Source organism: Ochotona princeps, chromosome X (genome assembly GCF_030435755.1).
Source record: "Ochotona princeps isolate mOchPri1 chromosome X, mOchPri1.hap1, whole genome shotgun sequence".
NCBI lineage: Eukaryota > Metazoa > Chordata > Mammalia > Lagomorpha > Ochotonidae > Ochotona > Ochotona princeps.
Genome location: NC_080865.1, coordinates 93,305,360 through 93,323,602, shown reverse-complemented (window position 1 = coordinate 93,323,602; position 18,243 = coordinate 93,305,360). Strand labels below are relative to the sequence as shown.

Genomic DNA, 18,243 nt, shown 5'->3' with positions numbered 1-18,243 from the left:
TCAGATATACAGAAAGGAGGAGAGACAGAGAGGAATATCTTCCAACTGCTAAACTACCATGCCAGGCCCACCTCTATGTGTTTTATAAGTTTGGAGCAAACTGGGAACCGTCATGTTTGGATCCCCAAAACTAAATCCCTCAGAGGAAACAGTAGGGACACCATCCAAATGCTTTGCAAGGCACTACATTATCCCACCCTGGTGTTCATCCAGCCATCTCATTTCTAGATTAATTTGACGACCCATACTTAAGTGTGTCTCAGGCTCACAATGAATGCATTGCTGTAAAGCCGCAGTTGGTCCCAGCTCTGCAAAAGAGCTGAGCACAGAATGTATTAGGAGACCCAAGTGGATGTGAAAATGTGTTTTTCCCATTGTATCGCTTGTTTGGTTTGATATTGAACTAGAGTCCCTCATACAGAGTGGAAACTATGAGAATGGACAGTGTGATATTGTGCCTAGAGGCAAAGGAACAAAAAATGACCTTGAGGACGTGAAAAAGGAAAATGGATATATGGCATCCAGAGCGTGGGAGCCCACCTCCATTCTCAACAGGTTGCTGAACCACCTCACAGATGACACACTGTGTCCTATGAAGCACATCAGAGATCCCATTCAAATAACTTCCAGTTCGACATCGCGTTTCCTCACTTGCCTATGGTAGGAGGAGCCAGGAAGTCCCGCCCCCTAGGCACGTGCCTGTCAGTGACTTTCCAGGCTCCTGATTGGATGGTGATCACAAGGCGCCAGAGAACCCTCTGGAAGCCACTTCTTCCGCTGCCTGACTAGAAATTGGTCGAGGCAGAGGACGAGGTGTGATCCTGAACAAACTGCCTGAAGGAGGCAGAGACATGGATGGAACCAGGCCTCGTACTGGCCGTGACACGGCGCCTAGGCCGCGTGAGGGAAGAACCAGGTTCTTGCTTGTTTCCAGAGTTCATGTCTTCTACCAGGGGAGATTACAGTTGGAGGTAGAGAATGTGCAGCCTGTTACACTTGTGGAAGGTACTTATCTTGTCCCCTCCTGGCAACAGTTCTGTTCCCTCCTGGTAACAGTTCTGGCCCCCCGCTGGCAACAGTTCTGTCCACAGAGCCACACCCATTTCTGGCTCCACTATCTTCTGGGCCGAGATGTGGCGGAGCGGGCAGGCGCCATCTTGTGGTAACTGGTGGGCGGGATTCCCCACTTCTCTGGCATTTGCTCCTGACGGGAATTCTTAAGACAGAAGCCGCGGTTTGGTAGCAGAGAGGGCCCCCGGGGTTGTGCTTCCCATTTGATATGTTAAAATATTGTTGTGTGTATATAACAAAGACAGATTTTATATCTTTTTTAACATTTATTTATTTTTGGGCCCGGCGGCGTGGCCTAGCGGCTAAAGCCCTCGCCTTGAAAGCCCCGGGATCCCATATGGGCGCTGGTTCTAATCCCGGCAGCTCCACTTCCCATCCAGCTCCCTACTTGTGGCCTGGGAAAGCAGTCAAGGACGGCCCAAAGCCTTGGGACCCTACACCCATGTGGGAGACCTGGAAGAGGTTCCTGGCTTCGGGTTCGGATCGGCACAGCACCGGCCCGTTGTGGCTCACTTGGGGAGTGAATCATGGGACGGAAGATCTTCCTCTCTGTCTCTCCCCTTCTCTGTATATCTGACTTTCCAATAAAAATAAATTGCCGCAGCTACCCCAATCCAAAGCCAGAAGCCACCAGCTTCTTTCCAATCTCCCTCGTGGGTTCAGGGTCCCAAAGCCTTGGGCCGTCCTCGACTGCTTTCCCAGGCCACAAGCAGGGAGCTGGATGGGAAGCTGGGCGGCCGGGCCACGAACCAACACTCATATGGGATCCCAGCGTGTACAAGGAGAGGACTTTAGCTACTAGGCTACCATGCTGGACCTGGGATCACTTATCATGGCTGGTGTCAATTGACATGCAATGAGCATGGAATTACAGATCACGTTTTTTTTAAAGATTTAATTATTTTTATTGGAATGGCAGATTTAGAGGAGGAGAGACAGAGAAACATTTTCCATCTGCTGGTTCACTCCCCAAAAGGCTGCAGCAGCTGGAGCTGAGCCGGTCCGAAACCAGGAGCTTCTTCCAGGTCTCCCACATGGGTGCAGAGTCCTCAGGCTTTGGGCTGTCCTCAATTGCTTTCCCAGGCCACAAGCAGGGAGCTGGATTGGAAGTGGAGCAGCTGGGACAGTAACTGGTATCCATATGGGATCCAGGGACTTGCAAGGCGAGGATTTAGCTGTTGAGTTATCATGCAGGTCCCAGAGTAACTTTTTTATAAACTGGTTTCATAGTGGAATGGGTGGGTCATATGGTAAATCTTTACTTAGACTTCTGAGGAATCTCCATTGCTGTGTTATATATTGGTTGCACTCATTTGCATTGCCACCAACACTCTATTAGGATACCTTTCCCCAATATCCTCTCTGGTATTTATTGTTTTCTGAATCTATTCAAACTGGAGCGATTTGAAGCCTCATGTTGGTTTTTTAATTTGTTTTCTGTGATTGGTTGGTTTTCTTGAGCATTTGTTTCATGTATCTGTTGATTATTTAATCCTATGACAATTGCCCACTAATATCCTTTGCCCGTTTCTTAAGTGCGATCGTTTATTTTGTTGTGTTTGAGTTTCTGGGGCACTTTATAGATTCTAGATATTAATCCTTTGTCAGATGCATAGCATGAAAATACTTTCTGCAGTTCTGTTAGTTACCTCTTAACTGTGCTGAAAGTTCTATGCAGTGCCTGATCTTCCTTGATGTAATCCAATTTGTCTGTTTTTGCTTTTATTGTTTGTGCTTCTGGGACGTTTACCAAGGGCATGTTTGTTAATAAATGGAAAAGTTGCTTTCTGGGGTTTCTATTTTTGTTCCATTGGTGTATGTGTTTTTTGTTTGTTTATGTTGGGCAAGGCTGTTTTGATTATAACTGCCCTGCAGTATGTCCTGAAATCTGGTATTGTGATTGTGGCCTGAAATCTGCAGTGTTGGTTTTGTTTATTTAAAAATTGTTTTAGAAGCATGTGTTTTTATCCTTCTCAATATTGGGAATCCTAAGGTGACATCATGTGTCCGCCCCCCCATCACAGGGTACTGATATATTTTGGCTGCTGGGAGTTTCATTTTTAAAATTTCATTGTGGAAATGTGTCACTAGATTTAGTCCCAGGTATTTAAGTTTTGTTTAGCTATTCTGATGTTACTTACTTTACAAATTATTTTTCACCCATTATGTAGAGTTTATATATACACAGGCTACTGAATTTTGTGTGTTAATTTTGTGTGTTTTGTATCTTGCAACTGTAGCAACGTTCTCATGAGTTTCAACAGAATCTTAAGCAGAAAAGAAATCTTGGTTTCTTTATCTATAGCAGTATGTCTTTGGCAAACAGTAGACATTATGTGTCAAGAAATCTATCGATTTCCTCTAGATTTTGCTATTTGTTAGTATATAGCTATTTTTGGTAATGCCTGATTATTGTTTTTATTTCTGTGGTATCTGCTGTAAAATCTCATTTTCCATAGTTGGTAATATTAAGATGAGCCTTCTCTTTTTATAAATAATTGGGACAATGTTTTCTCAATTTTCTGTATTGTGTCAAAACAGGCTCTTTATTTTATTGATTTTTTTTAAAGTTTTATTTCTTTTTATTACAAAATTTGATATACAGAGAGGAGGAGAGACAGAGAGGAAGATCTTCCATCTGATGATTCACTCCCCAAGTGACCGCAACAGCCGGTGCTGTGCCGATCCAAAGCCAGGAGCCAGGAACTTCCTCCCGGTCTCCCACATGCGTACAGAGTCCCAAGGCTTTGGGCTATCCTCAACTGCTCTCCCAGGTCACAAGCAGGGAGCTGGATGGGAAGTGGAGCTGCCGGGATAAGAGCCAGCGCCCATATGGAATCCCAGTGCATTCAAGGCGAGGACTAGCTGCTAGGCCACAGCGCTGGGCCCATTTTATTGATCTTTCAGCAATGTTCTGTATTCAATTTGTTTATTTATTCTCTAAATGTTAGTTATTTTTCCCTCCTGCTAATATTGTGTTTGGTGTGTTGTTTTCTAAATCCTTGAGATTAGTTGTTAGGTCATGTATTTGATGTAAGTGCTGATTTATACAAACTTCCCTTTAAACACTGCTTTTGCTGTGTTTCTTAAGTTTTGAAGTGGCTTTCTATCATCTTCCTTTGTTTCCAGAAATGTTTTGATTTCCCTTTTGATTTCTCCTTTGATCCACTGCGTGCTCAGGAGCATATTACACCGTTTCCTTGTGTTCCTATATTTTCTACAGTTTCTTAAGTGGTTAATTTCCAGCTTTATTCCATTGTGGTCAGAAAAGGATCCATGGTATGATTTTTTTTTTTTTTTGACATTTGGTGAGACTGCTATATGAGATTGATATATCCTAGAGAAAGATACATGAAGTGCTGAAAAGAATTGATATTCTGCAGCTGTAGGATGAAATGTTCTGTAGCTCTCAAGTCCACTTGCTGCACAGTGGAGATTAGATACGTGGTTTGTTGGTTATTTGGTTTAGTTTATCTGTCAATTGTTGGAATTGGGGTATTCAAGTCCCCCATCATTACTGTATTGGAGTCTGTGTCTCCCTTTAGAACCATTAACATTTGTTTTAAATTGTCAAGTGCCCTGGCATTTACATTTACTATAGATGCAGTTTCCTATTGAATTGATACTGTGATCATTAAATAATTCCCTTATTTGTCTGTTTTAAAGGTTGTCATTTTTTTTAGAGATTAATTCTTTTTTTTATTCTTGCTTTTGTATGTTTCCTTGATTTTTTTAATCTATTTTATTGTATTGTTGTTGACAATCTTTACATAGTTAATTACAGTTAAAGAAAAAGAAAAAAAAAAGGTTCAGGGGGATAGGGAAGTGGGTAATACTATTATGCCCATATTGTTTCCATCATGTATCTGAGGTAAAGGGGGATATTGAGGGAGAAGCCCCACCTGGTTTCCCCCCCCCCCGAGTCCCGGATGTAGGGCATGCTCTGAGATATGTGCTCGAGTGGTGTTAATAGTTCTCCGGTTATGAATCACTGCCAGTTTCGCTCGATGAGGTTGTCCACTGATTGATATGGTCCATTATAAAGTCTCCGTTTGCCCCATCTTTAGCTGCCAACATATAGCTGAGATGAATGATTGATCTGCTCTGTCTTCTGTCTTTTCTTGATTAGAGTTCTGAGTCCAGCAGTTCGATTGGGGAGATCTCCAAAGAAACTTTGAGGTATTCCCAGACTAGTTTCTTGTATGTTCTAGCAAGCACAGGGCCCGGCACAGTCCATCACCCCGATCAGCTGGTGGTTTCAATTGCTGGTTGGTTCTGTTTTCGGTCCCGAGTTGCACTGGAACCAATGGGTGTTGCAGTCCAGTCTGGTTCGGCCCTTACATCAACGAGTGGGAGCTGCAGCCTAGTTGGGGTGACCCACAATAACCCCCACCAGGCCCGCCTCCTACCCTGGTTTGCCAGTATGTGTCGCAGAAGACCAGTCTGTCCCCCATCCCATTTGGCTCTTGTACTTGTCAATGGATATTAAAGCTTAGTTCTATCTAACCAACTCAACCATCCAGCCCTCATGGGTGTTGTTGAGTGCCTCTCTAGCCATCCCAGCTCCCATCCTAGTTTTCATGCCCTCCCACGGGAATAGTGACCCAAGAAGGGGGAACCCACTTTTCCCTCTCAGGTCTCTCTGTCCTGGTTTATGCACTCTTTATGTGGTTCTGTGATTTGACTTGACAGAATTAGTCCCCAGTGCCAGCTTCTGCGGCTATGCCCATACATCCCTCACCCACTCTAATTTATGCTTGCACCAGCAGGAATAATCAGCCCAGCCTGGCTTTTCCCTGGTCTAATCCACATGCAGCACACAGGTGATGTAGCCTTGCTTAGTCTGGTCTGTCTCTATCCCAGCCCACGCTCTCCAGTGGGAGTAGCTGTCCAGCGAGGGGACCAGCCCCTTAATCCCCCTGCCGGTTCTGCCCCTCCCTTCCTGGATCTCACATGTGCTGGTTGGATGCTGCATTCATATCCAGTACAGGCAACCATGCCCTGGCATTCCATAATGTGTACTTGTTTTGTCGCGACCAAACCCGACTCATCCCACACTCTGCTCTGGTGATCGGATTTGCCAGTGGGTGACATGAACTGATTCAGCCTGGTCTGCTACTGACCCATGCTGAATGTGTGCCAGTGGGAAACTTTCCATGGCCTATTCTGGGCTGTTTCCTATCATGCATCTTGTGCTTACCTGTAGGGACTGTGTCCTGCCAGAGGAGTTGCCCAGGCTCCTCCATCAGAACCCCTCCCAATGCCAGATTTTGCGCATGCCAGGGGGTCCTTGAACCAACCCTACCCAGTTCACCTCCTGTCCTAGCAGGAACAGTGGCTTTTCCTGGCTGGCTTTCACCCCATTCTGGTTCTTGTTGTTGGATGTTTCAGCCCAGCCATGGCTCGTCCATACCCACATACAACTCACGCGTGGCTCAAGAGGGAATTGAGACCCAGCCTAATCAGTCCCACATCTACCCTCTGGTTCTCCATGACACCAGATGGTGTTGGGATCTGAACTGGCCTGGTGCATCCAATCCCAGCCCACACTAGTGCCTCGGGTGACTACAACTGTTTCCTAGATAGAATGCAGCCCCCATTCCAGCACATGCACCCCTTGGTGGGAACCTCAACCCAGTTAAGGTGTCCCCATGCTTCCCCAACTGGGCCTGTTCCTAGCCGTAGATCATGCGCCTGCCAGTGGTTGCTCTGACTCAGCTTATCTCAGTCCCTCACTTGTCCTGGCCTCTGCCTTAGACAGTGTGACTTAGCGTCCTTGACTCAAGTAGCTACCTAAGCAGCGATTCAGACAACCAATACCCCAGAGCTCCCTGGCCCTGGGGGAAGCTGAGGACTCGTTCACTGCCTTGCGGCAGTGTCTTTGGCGTGAGCCCCCAGCATTGGGTCCGACCTGGCAGGGGCACCCCCCACAGCCGCCACACTGTGAGGAGCGGCACTTGCCCCCGAATCCCAAGGCCCGAACCCCTAAAGGTTGTCATTTTGAAATCTTTTTTGCCTGATGTTAGGAAAGCCACTGCTGCTCGTTTTTTTATTTCCATTTGTAAGGAATACCTTTTTCCATCTTTTCATTTTCACTATAGGTGTATCTTTGTTGGTGAAGTGTGTTTGTTGCAATCAACATACAGATGGGTCTCACTTTTTAATCTATCTTGCCAGTATATATCTTTTAATTGATGAATTTAGGTAATTTACATTGAATGTTATTATTGATAAATATTAACTTTGTCCTGCCATTTTCCAGAAATATTCCAATTATTTGCTTTGGATTTCCTTTGTACTGTTACTACATTTTGTTGCCTTTATATTCTTTCATAATGATGACCATCACACTTCATTTCTCTCTGCAGCACACTCTTCAGCAGAATTTGGAAGGCTGGACGAACAGTAACAACTTCTCTCAATTTCTGCTTGTTTTGGGATGTCCTCATGTTGCATTCATTTATAAATGAGAGCTTTGCAAGAAAAAGTATGCTCCGGATTGACAATTTCTCTTCTTTCCTTCTTCTTCTTCTTCTTCTTTTTTTTTTTTTTATGAGAGCCTTGCTGGATACAGTATTCTGGGTTTGCAGTTTCTTCCTTTTAGGACCTGAACTATGTCTCCCCATTCTCTCCTAGCCTCTAGGGCTTCTGATGAAACATTCTCTGAAGTAACCTGGTATTGCTCTACTCTGTATTTTAGAATATTTATGTTTTACTGTTGGAAGTCTGACTATAATATCTCATGCTTAAAATAATTTCTGATCATGTCTATTAGGAATTACATGTGCTTTCTCTACTTGGCTGTCTCTCCATATTATGGAATTTTTCTGCTATTATTTCACTGAATAGGCCTTCTAATCCATTCTTTGCTTCCACAGTTTCAAAGAACTTTCAGGGTATGTATGTTTGGTCACTTGATAGTGCACCATAAATCCTAAACACTGTTTTTGGTTTTTCTAAATTTTTCTTCCTGTTTTTTGTTGAACTGAGATATTTCTAAGGGTTTGTCTTCTAGCCCTGACACTCTTTTGCCTCACCAAGCCTGTTTTTGACTCTTTCCACGATATTTTCTATTTGGCATATTGAGTTCTTAATTTATAATATTTTCATTTGATATACTTCATAATGCCAATCTCTTTGCAAAAAAATTTTATCCATATAATGTAAGGATTTCTGTACCTCAAGAATTTGTTTATTCGTACTTATGAATAATCCTGTGATAACTTTTCCCATTCATTTTTAGACATTTCATAAATCTCTTCATCTTCACATTCGGATACTGAAAAAATTATTTTATTACTTTTGGGAACTCATAATGTCGTTCTTACTTTTATTTCTTCTATTTCTGCATTTATTTTTAGACATTTCAGGAAATACTTGTGGTGTGTACCTCTCAACCCTAGATGTGCAGCCACCCTGCCAGGTCACTAGCCTGACTCAAAGTCAGTGGAGGACGGAGATTCATCCCTTCCTTAGAATCACATGTACCCAGACAGAGTCAGTAATGCCTGCAGACACCCCGGCCGTGGCAGCCTTTCCCGTCCTAACATAGTGGTCTCTCCCAAATGATCCAGGGGGCCCTTCAAAATGGAGCTTTAATTCCTGTGGGGGGAATGAAAGGGAGAAGTGTGCTCCTCCTCAATGATCTGTTAGAGCCCTCTCACCTATGCTGATCCCCCACCCCCACCTCCAAATCTAGATGAAATGTTCTTATCCAAGAAACTACACTGGCTTGGACATCGACCCATTGTGCTCTTCAAAGAACTAGGAAAGCTAGCATTCCATCCCAAAACACTCTGCCTGCACAATCCTATAAACTTACCCACTGTTTTATACTGACAATGTCATCCGCATCTTAGGTCTGACTTTATTTCTCCTTTTAGACATTTGCCTCCCATAGATTCCTCTATAGGGCTTACTTGTAATGTCCAATTTGCTTTTGAGAGTAATTCATGAAAGCTTTTGGTGGCCTATCTCATAGGTGATGCAGAATTAACAGCTCCACAGGGAGAAGTGGCAAGTGCCTCTGCTTATAATGTTTCCATTAATATGTCCACCCCGGATTTTGGTGCTGATGCAACTGGCCCGGTGCCTGAGATCAGTGGGCCGAGTGTAACTCCTGTTATGGAAGAAGCTGGACCCTCTCAGGTATTGAAAGCCTCTGATGTAAGAATGGTGAGAGTTTGTCGATCCTGATCTTTATTCCTAGGGATGCTTTAAACTACTGTCTAGATTTTTGTAAACATGTGTTATAAAGTTACAAGCAAAATAGACAAGACAATTATACTTCCAGTAAAAGAAATGTTTGATTGTCTTATTGTTGATAGGTTAAAATCCAAATTTGACTCTTTAAAAAAAAATCTCAATTTCAAAGCCGGTTTTCCAAATTCATCTCCTCTTTCTGTGCCCATACAAACTTAGGCTTTCTCTTCTCCCTTGGTATCTCCCAAACTTAGCTTCAATGCCAGTCAAAGCCCCAATTTTAGGCAAATTTTTCTCTTTCACAATGAGGCCAAAATATCTCCTCCAAGAAAATCCTGTATTCTCCATCTGAACTTCACTTTCCTGTGCAAATTCCCGAAAAACAATTCTTGAAATAGCTTCTGAATTTATTGCAACTTGTTTTGAATTGAGTTTTCTTCTTTTACTCTTCTTTGTGAGTTACTGCAGAACAGCAACAGCATATGTTTTGTTTTTGATTCTAGTAGTATCAATGCATTAATTCTGAATTACAGGAATAATGATCTTAATCATATTTTCAAAATATATGGCTATAAAGCACAAAGATTAAAGCTATGTAAACTATGGACTTTTTGATGTATTGGCATTGGTTCAGTTGTCATCAGTTTGTTATACCAATGCAAGATGCTAACATACAGCAAATTAAATATCGGACCCAAAGTTTGGAGGAACTCTGTACCCTCTGCTCAATTTTACCAACTAGCTCTAATAAATGAAATAAAAAGACAATGAAACTCAGCTATTACTTTATGAACTCATGCCCATCATGTGTTCGTCAGTTGAAATATATTCACCAATGTTTGTTGAATATTTCAATTATTTCTTAAACAACAATGACTTCTGCACATCCTTGTTCTAAACTTTGGTTATGTATGACTGTTTATTTTCCAGGCGAATGAATACAGCCATATGAGCCAGGAGAGCGGCTCTTCAGAATCATATAGGAGAGTTTCATTTGGCTGCGTTGATGCTCTGTTGGGTGCTGCTAACTGTGTTAACCACACATGTTACTTTTCTCTGGACTTGATTTGTAGAGGTACAGCAAACTTTTGTTTTAATTCAAAATTAGATATGACCTATTTTTTTTAAGATTTATTTATTTTATTACAAAGGCAGATATACAGAGAGGAGAGACAGAGAGGAAGATCTTCCGTCCCATGATTCACTCCCCAAGTGAGCCTCAAGAGAGGAAGATCTTCCGTCCGATGATTCACTCCCCAAGTGAGCCGCAAGGGCCTGTGCTGCGCCAATCCGAAGCCAGGAACCAGGAACCTCTTCCAGGTCTCCCACACGGGTGCAGGGTCCCAATGCATTGGGCCGTCCTCGACTGCTTTCCCAGGCCACAAGCAGAGAGCTGGATGGGAAGTGGAACTGCCGGGATTAGAACCAGCGCCCATATGGGATCCCGGGGCGTTCAAGGCGAGGACTATAGCCGCTAGGCCACGCTGCCGGGCCCGATATGACCTATTTTTATACTTTTTAAAATCGAACTTAGGAATGTTTAAAGACATCATTTCCATAATCAAATTTTAGAGCACATTTATTTAAATGCTACAGCTACTTCTGCAGTACACTTGGCCCTAATCAATGACCCTTTAATATCTGAGGTGTATTTTTGGAGTGAAAAGCTATATTCAGCAATGAGTAGACTCATAATGGTTTTTACACTTGATTTTAGCCGAAAGACCAAGAAGGGTTCATGTTTTTTAAACCAAATTTTAAAACATGTGACCATTTCTTCCATTTTGACTTATTGGCTGTAGATAGCAATGTTTTTGATTTTTATTCACATAAGTAATAATTTTTGTAAATATATTTTCTTTTATGTACAAAAGTTAACACCTAAAGTACAAGTTTTAAAATTAGCTGTAGACAAGATATTCTGCTAGTTTTTGCTCCCTTGATTGAAAGATCCTAGGATTGGCAGCCAGTTCTCCTTCTACTATCTGCATATAATCACAGTGACAGGATTATATTTAATGCAGAATAAGAAACTGTTATTAAAATAAATTTTATTAATTTTAATATAAATATTATAACAATACATACTTGTTGCTAAAAGATAGTGACTTCATCCCACAGTCTTGGGCATGTGAATTTCTAATGTAATTCATAACAAAAATGCAGAATTATTGTATTTAATTCTTCACTCAAATGAAAATAAAAACTGTAGTTATTGCTTCACTTTTCCAATGTTCCTAAGAAAAACTGGAATAACAAATATTGGAAGTATCATAGGACAGATAAAATAAAAGTCAGGCATCATGAATATATATGTAGATATACTTCTTTAGCTTCTTCTTATATGAGCTTGTGGCCTTTATGTCTTACAATATTTACGCGAGTGTAAAGGAAATGTTTTCCACATATTTGCATTCTATAGTCATGTAGTGGTTTGGTGATACCACAGTAGCCTTACATGTAGAGACTAAATATTGACATGGTCTTAAACTGCTTAGGCTGCGACAAAAGAATACATTGGATTTAAACAGTAACATTGTATATTCTCAGCATTCTGGAGGCTACAACTCCAAGATCAAACCTCCCTGATTTGAGCTTTCTTTTCACTGTGTATTCATTGGACTTCCTTCAGTGAACAAGGGAGAAGCAGAGAGATGCAGACTGCCTGAGAGAAATACAGTGAATAAGCACTCTAATATCTCATCTTTTAAAATTTTCTTTTAATACTGTTTATGTAGTTGAGAGGGATGCATGCCCTCGTGGGCCTCTGATTAAGGTAGGGAAGGTCAAGGTATGGAGGAAGGTGAGTGGGGCAAGTGTTTTAATTTGTTTTATTCTGGTTTGCTAAGGGGAAAGGGTGAGAGCACACCTTGCTGTTGGTACCCAGGGATAGGGGATAATCATTTAATGATGCCTTATGGCGAAGGGTGTTCAGAGAGTATTGCTTGAGCAGTTTTAATAGTTCTGAGACATTTTCAGCTTCACTGCATCAGAATTGAGAAGATATTTTCAAGGTCTGTTGCTGAGCAAGTCTACTTCAGTGTGAATACATAGACCCAGACACTTACTGCAAAGCATCACCAGCAGAATTGATTATCCTGGTCTGCTTTTCATCCTTTCAGGAGGCACTTGATGTCCTCTGCTGGCCTAGATGAGCTGACTGTCATGTCCCCCGTGTGCATCTGGACATGCTGTCCATTGTACAGGTAGTAACAACTGAGGAGGCCCAGTCCCAGTATATTCATTCCAGGGTTGGACCACATATCTTGTGTAGTATTTCTTCTTATAGGGACACTGGTTCCCCACATTTATCACATTTAGCCTGGATTATTTCCTTAGAGGGCCCATCTCCAAATACAACCACACTGAGTTCTCAGAGCTTTAACAAAAGAATTTGGAGGAAAGACACAAGCATTCATTCTGTTTCACAAAGCAGATATTCACCAATGTTTTTGGAAATAAATTCATTAATTATTTGTCTTTCCTATGTATACACTTATTGCTGGCAAGAGAGATAATTGTAATGAAAAATACCAAATGGTCAAATACCTAAGGCTATCTGGATTTACACCATAGCAAGAACAAGAGCCAAGGAGAGTGAGAGCACCAGTACTGATCTCTAGCCTTTATAACAGAGTGTCTTGACTTCACATCTTGCATTTTATTGATTTGCTCATTCTCTTAAATGCTTCACGTAAACAATTTTCAATGTACCAATTTCCCAAGGATCTGGCTCTCCTAAAACCCAAAAGAATCTTGCCTTTTAAAAGAGCAAGCTGTGGCACAGATCATAACAATCAACTGGCCTGGCAGGTGTGCTGGAAGGGCCAGAAATATCTGATACCCCTGCATCACCACCTGAGGCCAGTTGTAGGCAACTGTTTCCTGTTCAAGGCAATAACTTCCTGTATCAAGTAGCATATGTGTAGTCATGAGAGAAGGACTGTTACTTTGCGTCTGCAAAGAAAATAGAAAGAAAAGCAGATTAATGCTCATTATGTTTTAGATTTTATTGAACTGCAGCATGAATCATGATGTGGAAGTTTACATCCTTATTTTTTCTTTTTATTAAAATTTTCAAATAAACAGCAAATTTCAGATTATTTTATAGTGAGCAACCACACAAGCAGCACTTGGATTCTGCTTTTCAAATGTCATTGTAATTGTTCTAGAGCATATCCACACAGATTCATCCTTCCATCCTCTAACTAGCCTACCTTTTTTTTTTTTTTAAGATTTATTCATTTTATTACAGCCAGATATACAGAGAGGAGGAGAGACAGAGAGGAAGATCTTCCGTCCCATGATTCACTCCCCAAGTGAGCCGCAACGGCCGGTGCTGTGCCGATCCGAAGCCGGGAACCAGGAACCTCTTCCAGGTCTCCCACACGGGTGCAGGGTTCCAATGCATTGGGCCGTCCTCAGCTGCTTTCCCATAGCCTACCTTTTTTTTTTTTTTTTTTACATATTTGGTATAATGAAAATGTTTATTGAGCACTTCCTGAATACTCCAGCATGTGTATCAGCAACTCAGATACAGTATTATTTAAAAATTTTATAGGATTTCTTAACTTCACATTTCTCAACTTCACATTAATTAATCATGACTTTCATGTCTTTACTCAGTCATTCATTTTCCCATCCCCCAGGCAAACACAGTGATGCTTGTTCCCGCTGCACACTTTGATTAGTTTAAGAATTTTATATAATGCAATTAGACAAAAGATAACATTTTGTGTAAGATTTTGGTTTTGGTCTCATCTATGTGTTTACGTGTGTACTAGTCCAGATATATCAAATATATCATGTTTTCTCCGTGTTTCTGTTGAAGGTGTTGGCTATTAGAAGCTTTTGCATACCATGAATTAAACTGCCAAGAAGATTCACACAGAAGTGATTTGTGGGCCTCTAGTTTAGGTTGCCTTGGTTACTGCACTTACCATTAGTACTCAAAGTGCTGACTCCTGGTTAGAGCAAAAAATATATATAGCTAAGGACTCATGGGTTAAAATTTCAGATAGAGTGTCCAGGGAATGAGTTACTGAATAGATTTAGAAGTCCCAATAAGAATTTAGCTTTTGGAGATATTTAAATTATATTATTGCTGAAAAAAATCAGTGACACTACTTAAATTTATCAAAGGTTATTCAAACAGGGAAAATGTCTGAGGAAGACAGCATTCCTAATCAAAGATGATTTGAAATACTTCCACCCATTATGGGATGAGTTGTATTTGTAACCAATCAACCTAACAAAAAGCCCCAGAAGCAATGACATAAAGATTATCTGATCGACACGGCTCTGGTTCTGCTTTGCCTGACATTGGCTGAGGTTACTTGCTTGCCTAGCAGAGTATGCTCTGGTAGGTTACAACTTCCTTGGACATATGGCTAGGTTGAAATTCACTATGTATACAGAGAAATTTGGAATATGTTTTATTACCCAAATAAGGCATTGGTTTAGGTCAGCATTGACTCTGAACCAAGATAGGTGGTTAATTTTGTTTAATTAGTTTGCTGCAGCTGTGGCATTAAGTATAGATGGTATGGGGCAAGATTTTATTTGGAAAAAAGGAGTCTAACACAATAGTCTTGAATGATGAGGACAGCATAAGGCCTTTAGCAAGGAAAGCTATAAGGACAGATTTGATTCTGCAACTACTTTGGAAGTGAGGGGATGTATTGATGAATGTTTTGTACGGCAGCAAGAAGGGTCAAGGGTTAAAGTTATTTCAGTAATGATAAGGAAGTTTCTTTTTTTTTTTATTTGGAAAATCTGAGGGGACAAGAACAGCAGAAACACTGAGTTTGGATGTGACCATTTGAGTAAGCATTTGTATCTGTGAATGTGAAGATCATTGGAGCTGCGGATGTATGCATTTTGGAAGTTTCAGCCTATAGCTGCCATCTAAAGCCCCACAAGAGCAATAGGTGTAGAAACATAAAAGAGAAAGAAGAGGCAAGAATCAGGGCATGTTGGGCCTTTCTAAGGTTTAATCGTAATAGAACTAAAGAAGGACAAAGGAAGGCCTTGAAAAGAACTAAGAAATGCTGAGTTATAAGGTACAGAAATGTTGAGCTTTCATAGATATCACCAACTACCTGAGGTGGTTGTGCTGATTTACACTTCAGGTAGTTGAGAATATGTTTGCTCTAAATCCTTCCTTGCACTGTAGTATCTCATGACTGAATTGTAAACAATCTGTAAATTATTCATTTAGAGCTATAATGTATAATATAGTGTCCATTCCCTGTTTAAAACACCTGAGAAATTGATTTCTATTTTCCTGTGCAGTATGTCCTCCTGCTAATACTATTGCTGAGAGCCGTCAACATTCACTTGCTGTTGATTATGTGCCCAGCATTAGGTATGAGCCTTAGAGGTGTAGATGAACAGTCCCTGAAACTCCATGTGATAAGTGCTACTGTTCTGCTTCTCAGTTTCTAGACGCGAATCCAAGCACCTTCAGATTTACAAAGCAGGAACATGCTAAACTCAGGTTGCCAGCTTTAGACTTGTACTCTTTTCATCTTTGCACTTGACTGCTTCTCCTGGAAGAGTTGTAATGTTTCCATACATCCTGTGCAGCTCCTGAAAAGATTGCTTATTTATATGGTACAGTTGTTGACACTCTTCCTCATCTGGCTTTGCTAAATCAGTGGAGGAGAATCGATGTTCACAGTATGCACATCTGACAGGATGATTTACAGGGTGTGCAACTTCTTTTTTTTTCTTAGAGTCAAAACTATGCTCTATGTGCAATGGGCAGTACTTTAGAGTATTAAAATCTGAAAGCATTGTGAAATGCAGTATTACCAAAACTAACGACAGTTTCACTAAATTTCTTTCCACGACTGTTTCAGATTTTGAGCCTTATGCTGGAGATTGTGTGGAAGTTCTGTTTGCTGTCGACCCAGAAACACAGAGCAGAAATGCTGTCTCAGTGAGACCTCGGATGCACAAGCAGGCGCATGGAGTAAGTACTGAATGCTGCACTTGTCTTACGTTTCTGCCCATTCCTTCTTTTTTTTTTTTTTAGATTTATTTATTTATTTATTTATTTATTTATTTATTTATTTGCAAAGTCAGATATACATAAAAGAGAGGAAAGACAGAGAGGAAAATCTTCCGTCCATTACTCCCCAAGTGGCCACAATGGTCGGAGCTGAGCCAATCCGAAGCCGGGAGCTAGAAGCCTCTTCTGATTCTCCCACAAGGCACAGGGTCAAGGGTTTGGGCCATCCTCGACAGGCCACAAGCAGGGAGCTGGATGGGAAGTGGGGCTACCGGGATTAGAACCAGTGCCCATATGGGCGTGTGCAAGGAGAGCACTTCAGCCGCTAGACTACCGCACTGGGCTATGCCTATTCCGTCTTTAGCGATCATTTGATATGACCAGCATTCTGCTGCGTAGATCGGGTAATCCAACGCAAAATACGTTAGGAACCCATTTTCCTAATCTAAAAAGGCTATAGTATAACTAGGAATGAACATAAAGGACAGTGTGAAGCGCTCGTGCAATTAAAATGTGATGTATGTGTGTTACTTGGGAGATAACGAAGTATTCTGAGAACAAAAGCAGAAAAAAAACATTCCTCAGAGACCACTTAAAAAAATTTTTTTCAAAGTGGATGGAATGGGTGGTGGTTTCGTGTTTAACAGTAAGAACCTAAATGTGATTGGGTGGGGAAAGGAGCCCAAAAACACAAGAAAATTTAGTGGTGATCAAGCTAAAATATTGTTCTCAGAATGTAGTAGAGAGGGAAAAGTGACAGTCTGCTTATTGCCATGTCTATAACCAACTCAATCCCTTGACTCTCTCAACACTTACTTACAGAGATTATGGAGACTGCGTAGTATTTATCACAGGGTATCTCAGCCCCCTTCCCATTCTAATTTAATCGATTTACGGTAGAGCCTGACATGAGTGTGTTAACAAAGAACCCCAGCTCTTCAAAATGTTCCACCCTGGTGGGGATGACTGTTGGGCATGTGGTGGCCGGCAGCTGGGATGCAGAGGGAGGCCAGAGCAGGTTCTGTGTTCGGTGCTTTTTCATAATCATTTTCACCATTTCCCCCCACAGGTGCACATTACTAGTGTGGATGGGAGAACTGGGGTGATAGATAACTCCATCTTCTTCACCTTGGATTCTCTGAAACTTCCTCAGGGATACGTGCCCCAAGTCCATGATCTGGTCAATGTTGTGGTAGTGGAAAGCTTTCAGTCATGCTATGTTTGGAGAGCAATTTATATCACCCCTGTGTTAATGATGTGAAAGCACGATATGCTTATTCTGCATGTGTTCTCTCATCTATGGGTAATTCAGGGCCCAGAGCAAACACATTTTGAAAAAAAAAAGTTATTTAACTGCAGTAATTGGTTTGTATGCAATTTTGCAAATGCTGGATGTACCACCTAAATGAATTTTGTCTTCTTCAGAATGTTCATTATTTTTCATGATTAATTAAATTCATTTTCTTCTGAATCCTGTCTAATGACTTTCATTACCTTGTGTCAAGAGGCATATGTATTTTAATTAATTTCTGTGGTGTTTTCCTTCTCTACATCCCCATTCTAGGCATACACTCATGAAGATTTTGTTATTTCCTATTTGCTCTGTGGCCTAGAATGCCCTCCAGTCATCCCGTGATGAGGTTCCCGCAATAGCTGTGGGACTGGACATCTCTAGACGGAGGCACTGCCTGCTTAGTCACCGCACAGTGATTGCTTTCCATGTGCCAGCTCTGGGGGCAGCAGTCCTGAGGACCATAACACAGCGCTGACCCTCACGATGCTGCTTTCTGTGAAGGTCACTTAGTTTCTTGCATCGGGGTGCAGTAGCTCCTGAGGCTTAAAAGGGCTAGTTGAAACTGCGAACATTTGAGTACTTTGGGGCGTTATCATTCCAAGGCAGCCTCGCACCTGGGCATTTGGACATAAGAGTTGATGAGTAGGTTGTGGAGTCTACC

The 18,243-nt window shown here is 41.6% G+C and overlaps 1 protein-coding gene across 1 annotated transcript; it reads left to right on the top strand.

Annotated features, from left to right (window-relative positions):
* Positions 1-687: 687 nt before the first annotated feature.
* On the top strand, positions 688-17,681 carry LOC131478597 (cancer/testis antigen 55-like). The gene is made up of 5 exons (XM_058658991.1): positions 688-1,005; positions 9,053-9,219; positions 10,204-10,348; positions 16,137-16,249; positions 17,358-17,681. Exons 1-5 carry the CDS (start codon positions 852-854, stop codon positions 17,547-17,549), a joined length of 771 nt encoding a protein of 256 aa, XP_058514974.1. The 5' UTR covers positions 688-851; the 3' UTR covers positions 17,550-17,681.
* Positions 17,682-18,243: the final 562 nt, after the last annotated feature.